Here is a 7,270-nt window from a genome sequence, read left to right on the forward strand (position 1 = left end):
GGACGCGGAGAGGTTGTTGTCCTGCCTTTTATTCTTGAGCTGCACAACATAAAGGTTCCTTGGCTCAGGCTATGTATGGTAAGCCAGCCTGATGGACATTGCGTGCCTCGAGCACTGCTTCCCAAGCTGTGTTGGAGCTGCAAATGTCCATGTGAATGCGGTGTCGCTGATACTTGTATCAACACATTATTACCGCATAAAAACATCTAGGCACACAGATCAGTGTATGCGAACAGCTGAGACTCACTCGCGAGAGGTGTTGGCTCTTCGAAGATCAACCGAACTGTTGATGTCAAATGCACCTTCCCACTACCAGTCAATGGTTGACAGAAGCACAGGCAGCTGCATGCACAAGCAGAGCATGAAAGATTGTCCAGGGAACGACATGCAATATGATTGACTTGTATGCTTACATATGTGACGTGTGGGTGGATGGGCGACGTTTGGTAATTCTGTTGTCTTGCACCGACCCAAGGGGTGCAAAAAATACACCATCAACGCCATGAAGTCACCAACCACGAGTCTCAAGAGAACTCACAGCCAAGCAATAGCCATGCTTAGGTTTGAGTGGAGGCCATAGGCGTACCGCATGGAAACCAGTTGGCACTTCAATTTCCAGCCGATGGAAGTGATCGTAAGTGATGTGCTCTGGGTACGGCTCCACGTTATTGTAGAGGTAGTACAGCGTGTCGCTTGTCGGAGGATCATAATTTCCAAGTTTGCCACTCCTTCGATTGTCGTCCACGAACAGCTGCATGATCAAATGTCAAAGACATCAGAGGACAGCACATTCCAAGGCTATGAAAAGTTATCACTGTCGTTTTGCGCTTCCCTGTTGTATCTGCGCTTGCAACTTGAAACCCCAAAAAATGCTTTTGTCGTTGTTCCAAAACCCTCCTATTCCGGGGAACTTCAGAGGTGGTTCCAGTCCTCATCACTGAATCTTGGGTGACCTAAGTACCTGGAGGTTCAACAATTTGGTGAAAGCATAGCACCGGTCAACATGATCTTGGCCCCTGGAGAGACATGCGATGTCATTTGTATCACATTCGAGCCCTATGAGTGATCCGCATCACGGATAGGACCGGCTTGCATGCGAGTGCCTGTCCTGCACACAAAGCGGAGTGCAAAGTCATGGTCGTAGAAACACAGCCACGCCACTGCCAAAATGTATCAGCGTGTGAACCTCATGACATTGCAATTTGGAACAGCCACAACCTGCGGTGGCAGTACCCTGAACACCCATATAGCGCCATGGGTTGGGGTTTGACGATACTTGTACACTCGAGCAGGACAAGAACTCACCGCGATATCCAGAGTCACGAGATGACCACTGCGTGTGCCTTGCAACCCGCGATAAACGACGTCGTATGATGTCCTTTCCCTCCCGGTAATCGCGTGAAAGGCTCTCTCTGTCAAGGCTAGGTGTTCCACGCGCGTGTTGTCACCACACTTGACAGTCACCTTGTAATAATAAAGGATTGGGTCCATACCACCCACGAGTTGAGCTGCCTGTTCACATCTCCATTAAGCGAGGATACATCTCACCACGCCCACTGCACAGAGCAGAAAACAGCCAAGTCTTGATGCCGAATCAGGCATAACGATGTTCGCACCCTATGTCGAAATATAGAACTTTGATAATTTCCTGATCTGTACCAGGGCCCTGTCCTAATGCCTGTCAGTGACGCGCCCAAGCATGCGCTCGACGTCCATGCTGCTGGTGTGCACTGACAACCACACTGTTAACCCGTTAGATAATAGCGACGATGGATAAAATGATATACGCAGACGTTCTGGCAGAGCTTAATGCTTTTGTCGGGGTTGCCTGACATCTCGTGGAAAGTAGCGCGTGTGTTGTTTACGAATGTCGTTCAGTCTCCTCATGCAGCTCATGCACCACAAGCTCAAGGCTTGTCACAACGCTTGTCAGAAAGCGCCACAGGTGCCAGCGGAAGTCATTAACGGCTCCTTCATTCCGTGGGTCTCATGTACAGCAATATCGCATACGCTTTTTATAATTGGATGTTAGCAACGACTATCGACTAGTGCTCGTTGAGAGGCACGTCAATCATTTGAATACTGATGTGCTTTCTCATTGTTCCTGCATAATGTGTCTTGCTCGTTAGCGCTGAGCTTGCGCTGAAAATTCTCTTGGTGCTCAGAATCGGACGAGGGGGTCGCTGTCAGCTGTCCACCAGAGTGGCAGAGTTCACCAGCTGTACTTAAGCAACAAGGTATGTTTCACACTTTGAAGGATGTCCACGCCCAGGGCACGGAGTGAATAGAGTCTACAGTTTCACTGTTCACGGGGCTTGTTATCTTGCTGTGCTAAGGTGGCACAGCATCTACGCGCCATTTCAGGATGCATTGTTTTTTCCTTTTGGAAAACGAAAGTGCTCCACCTTCTTGTGGCCGGCTTGCGCTGCTGCTTGCCCTGCTCTTCGGGTCGACAGTTCGCGCATCTCGCTTCAACGCACATATCTTGGCCGTACACAACCTGTCATGGCGCCGACCCATGCGTCCACGCAGGATGCCTTTCACATTGTATAGCTTCATTGCGTGACCAGGGTGATTCTGTCATGGGGTTTCTTCTGGTGGAGCTATTTGCAGAGGTAAATGTGAGCATGAAATGTGTTCTTGATTGCGATTGCGACATGGTTATGGCAACTGGCCCGCACCATCGCACACGATGTGCATCCATTAGTTGATTGTGTTGGCGTGTGCATGCGAATTGCCTCATTGTGTTGGAAGCTGGCTTCTGGCTTCCTTGATGGGTTGTCAAACAACCAGGCATATCTCCGGGCAGCGTCCTGACGACCTTGGTCATTCCACGCACGTCCGGCCGCTAGTAATGTCCTTCGTGATATCTTGCATGGCTTGATTCTGTTCGTACAGTGAGTCATTTGCATCGGTTCCTTTCCAGTCAGGCATTTACTTATGTTCCCTCAAAAACCAGCATTCAGCGGCAGCCGATTCTTTCCTAAGTATTGTGTATCAATTTTCCTATAGTGACCTGAGTTTCCTGGTCCGAGGTGCCGCTTTTTTCGATCCAAAGTGCCCGGCGCATGGGCTCACCTCGAGTCGCGCGCTGTGCAGGTACCGCTTGACAAACACAATGACAGCCGGCAACTGCATGTACTCTTTGATAGTTGAAGGGTACAGCTTAATGGTATCGGGGCAAGTCGCGTAGAAGTGTTTGCACACTGTCGACCTGAGCACATTCCAGCTCGAATCGGATCGGTCGCGATGGTCGCCAGCAACGATTTGCAGCATAATTCCCTCAACGCCTCGTCGTTGCCTGAGCCTAAGACGCCCACGGCGTCACCGCGCGTGGATACGTTGCGGAAGTCTCTTGAGTCTCCGTCGGCCGTCTTCCAGTCGCCGAGGCGCAGCATAGTTTACTCGGATCGCTTCATACCAAGCCGCGCAACCAGTGCCCGGTTGGGATTTTCGATGCTTGATCGGGAACTGGCTGCATCCGAATCTCCATCACAAGTGGACCGAGACGACGCTAACCCGGCTTACCGGAACCTGCTGAAACAGACGTTGCTCGGGTGCGACATGCTCCTGCCTCGGACATGATCGCCACATACCGTGAGTATGACCATGCCCAATCACACTTACACGTCTGCTTTGGCAGCACTTGCAAGTCCAAACTTGAAGTAACTACAGTGTCCAACGTGTCCAACGCTGTCCACCGCACAGGGGCTCAGCTTCAGCTCTTTCAAATGCGACCTGCTTGCTGTTGATTTTTGTGAACTATTAGATGGCATATCTCTATGAAACGAGTCCTTCATTTGGTAGCTTGTTTGCCAATGCACTGACTCAGTGACAGCCGCCTCCTGATTCCTCGGTTCGATGGCCAGTGTAGTCACAGTGGCCAGTGAGTGTGTTGCAATTGGCAGGCTGTGTGATGTGATGTGTTTGTCACGACCGCGTCCACATGGACATCGTAAACTCAACATTTGCAACTCGGAAGTTTGTGTGGAGCCTCACGTCTGCATAAGGGAGTGTCATGCAAGTAAAGCTCAGTATGCAATCTGCACATGATGATGATGTATATTTTGATTTCTGTTGTCAATTTCCTGCCATGACCAATGTGATGTAATGATGTATATTTGTACAACACAACCGCATCCACATGAACTTTTGGCAACTCCAAGAAGTGTCTGGGAACATGCAGAGCAAATCTCTGCGCGCTGTACCTTCCAACGTAAGTGAAACACCGACCTGCCCCCCTTGTGCAGATGCAGCTCCCCGAGCTCGTTACCCGCAGACAAGCCGTCGCTCGCAAGCGAGGCCCTTCGCTCGCCAATTGCGCCAGGGCACAAGATGTTTCGCTTCATCTCCGGTGACAAGCGTTCCCCCGCAGCCGGGTCGGCCCCTCAGTCCCCCTTCAACATGTCCCCGGTGCTCGCTGAGGCCGTGATGCCGGGCTCTCCGGTCGCTTCTCCGCGCAGAACGCCCCGGAAGATACCGCGCGGCCCTTTCAAGGTCCTCGATGCCCCAGCGCTGCAGGACGACTTTTACCTCAACCTAGTGGACTGGAGCAGCCAAAACGTCCTCGCAGTTGGCCTCGGGTACTGCGTCTACCTTTGGAGCGCCTGTACATGCAAGGTGAGCTCGATGTCTCTGTGTGCTGTTTGTGGGTCGGGGGCGCAGGGGACTGTTGCAGCGATGTCTCTTTGCAGATTGCCCTTTGCATTTGCACCGCCAGGAAGAAGCGTAGGATTTTTTCTTCTCAATGCAAGGACGGAGTCGTGTCAATGTCTCCAGCGTACACAAGCGCATACCCGAAATGGCTGTACAGGGGTATCTCGCTTCAAAGCAAGAGAATGGCAGAACAGAGTCCTTTTGCTGTCATCTCACTTCGTGTCCAAGCGTATTCTTTCTGTTCCGGATTCCCCATGTCTCCCTGTGTATCCTTTGTTCAACGTCCTAGTGACTTTTCATTCACATTATCACGTGAATGATGAACCTGCACCATCTTTGTTCGAGACGGCAGAGCGAATGAGCATGACCTGTGTCATTTGCCGAGCAGGTCACGAAGCTTGTCGACCTCTCACCCAACGACATGGTGTGTTCCGTTGCGTGGAGCCAGCGGGGGACGTACTTGTCAGTGGGCACATCACACGGGGACACACGCATCTTTGATGTCTCGAAGCTCAAGCAAATTCGCTCGATGAGCGGGCATAGGCAGCGTGTGGGGACGATGGCTTGGAACTCACACCTCCTGTCAACCGGATCCCGCGACAAATTTGTCTTGCAGCGAGACGTCCGTGTGGAGGATGCATTTGTCCAAAAGTGCGCCGCGCACCTCTAGCCTGTTCAAACGAGTATATCTTTCACACCAGGCATGCTGATGAGCATGATGTTGATTCCATTGCTGATCTTACAAATGAGTGGCCAATGCACGCTTTCGTATAGCCTCGCCCATCTCTCAAGGATTGAGATCAATCAAATTGCCGAGGGCATACCCAAGGGATCTTTGGAGCTGCCAATGTCCATGTGAGTGCCGCAGTGTTGTAAAAAGACACATGATACTCAGACAATCATATTTCAGTCAAGCAAGGGCTCTCTTTCAATCATGCTCATCCTATCACATCCAGTAATGCTGCCCCATCCTCCATATACCTGCATGGATGAGGCGGCGACGCTTGTATGTCTGCTCGCATCATGCACGTACGCCATGTACGTGCATGACATGATGCTCCAGGTCGGATCGAGTTCACTTTGTTTGTTGCATCTTGCAAGACACAAAGTTTCATGTGATGAAAAGTGGCTTCTTTGACTCGACTTTGACTAGTTATTCTGGAATCAGTCGAAACCTCAATAGGCAGCACATGCAATGAGATGCATTCATGTTGCTGAAACCAACAATGTGCAAGGCATCAAACGCTCCCAGACGGGGGAATTGGACAAACACAGCAATCCAGAGCTATCCGGACAGGGGCGCACTCGTGACTCAGGGACGAGTGACCAACTGTGTTTAGGTGCGCCGCACACCGCTCAGAAGTCTGCGGCCTCAAGTGGTCACCAGACGATCGGCAGCTGGCCTCGGGTGGGAATGACAACCAGCTTTGCATTTGGGGGTTACACAATCCTCAGCCAATCATGAAGTTTGGGGAGCATACGGCAGCCGTCAAAGCCATTGCCTGGTCGCCCCACCAACACGGTCTGCTGGCCTCGGGTGGCGGCACCGCGGACCGATGCATTCGATTCTGGAACACTGCCACCAGCCAAAAGCTCCAGAGTGTCGACACTGGCTCGCAGGCACGCTCCCAGAGACACTCCAATGCACAGTGCTTTGCTAGATTGTGTGTCAAACCCCATTTGTGTCAGCATGATTCCCAAGTAGTTGTTGGAGTTGCCAATGTCCATGTGGATGCGGTAGTGTTGTAACAAGGTACATGTCCATGTGGATGTGGCAGTGTTGTAGCAAGATTCACCAAACGCCACGTGTTTTCAGGCATGGCCCCGTGAATCGTACTGTCTGACGGGAGCGCTGAGATGGTCGCGAGGACCAGGGATGCCAAGCTTGCTTGTTCACAACCTGTTTCAACAAACTGTGCGAGGAACTGTGTTCGCTGCATGCACCTCCTTTGGCTTCTGCACCCTGGCAACGGCCACATTCGCCCAAGCAACTTGCACATACCATCCGACATCATGACGCCGATTGTTCTCTAAAAGCTAGCCTCGTCACAGTCGTTTTCTAGGGCTTTGCTCAAACCCCCGCACGCCATGCAGGTCTGCAATTTGGCCTGGTCCAAGAACGTCAACGAGATTGTGTCGACGCATGGCTACTCCCAGAACCAGATCATCGTGTGGAAGTACCCGACGATGAGCAAGCTGGCCACGCTCACAGGCCATACGCTGCGTGTGTTATACCTCGCAATGTCTCCGGACGGCCAGACCATCGTCACGGGCGCCGGTGACGAGACGCTTCGCTTTTGGAATGTTTTCCCCGGCCCCAAGGCCCACACCGCCAACAACGCGACCTCGGTGAACACGATGATGCGAACTCACATCCGCTGAGCTGCTTGCTTTGCTGGGCTGCCACTCTCAGCGTGCATGAATTGACGCGGATACGAATGCAAGGTGAGGCAAGCTTGCAATGCAAGTGAGCTTCTGAGCCCCACAAGGTGTCATGGCATTGTCCTGCCCCCCCCCCCCCCGAGTTAGGGTCGCTCTCCCAACCTTGTCCGGCCTTTCTCTCCCGTCGACCCTTCAGCTGCTAGGAAGACAGCAGTCAGTGTGCTTTCCGAGT

At 52.1% G+C, this 7,270-nt stretch overlaps 1 protein-coding gene across 1 annotated transcript; it reads left to right on the forward strand.

Moving 5' to 3' along the window:
- Positions 1 to 3,249: 3,249 nt before the first annotated feature.
- LOC149809709 (B-type cell cycle switch protein ccs52A-like) lies at positions 3,250 to 7,038 on the forward strand. The gene is made up of 5 exons (XM_089994671.1): positions 3,250 to 3,557; positions 4,251 to 4,620; positions 5,045 to 5,307; positions 5,997 to 6,276; positions 6,751 to 7,038. The coding sequence occupies exons 1-5, from the start codon at positions 3,250 to 3,252 to the stop codon at positions 7,036 to 7,038; spliced, it is 1,509 nt and encodes a 502-aa protein (XP_089850797.1).
- Positions 7,039 to 7,270: the final 232 nt, after the last annotated feature.

The sequence above is a fragment of the Nuphar pumila genome, unplaced genomic scaffold, assembly GCF_984573655.1.
Source record: "Nuphar pumila unplaced genomic scaffold, dmNupPumi1.hap1.1 HAP1_SCAFFOLD_873, whole genome shotgun sequence".
Taxonomy (NCBI): domain Eukaryota; kingdom Viridiplantae; phylum Streptophyta; class Magnoliopsida; order Nymphaeales; family Nymphaeaceae; genus Nuphar; species Nuphar pumila.

Bases quoted from the DNA above. Each gene is read 5' to 3' on its own strand.
- LOC149809709 (XM_089994671.1), top strand. From the start codon at position 3,250: ATGGTCGCCAGCAACGATTTGCAGCATAATTCCCTCAACGCCTCGTCG. The intron at 3,558-4,250 runs GTGCGACATGCT...CCCCTTGTGCAG, and splicing joins CTGAAACAGACGTTGCTCGG to ATGCAGCTCCCCGAGCTCGT. The intron at 4,621-5,044 runs GTGAGCTCGATG...TTTGCCGAGCAG, and splicing joins GGAGCGCCTGTACATGCAAG to GTCACGAAGCTTGTCGACCT.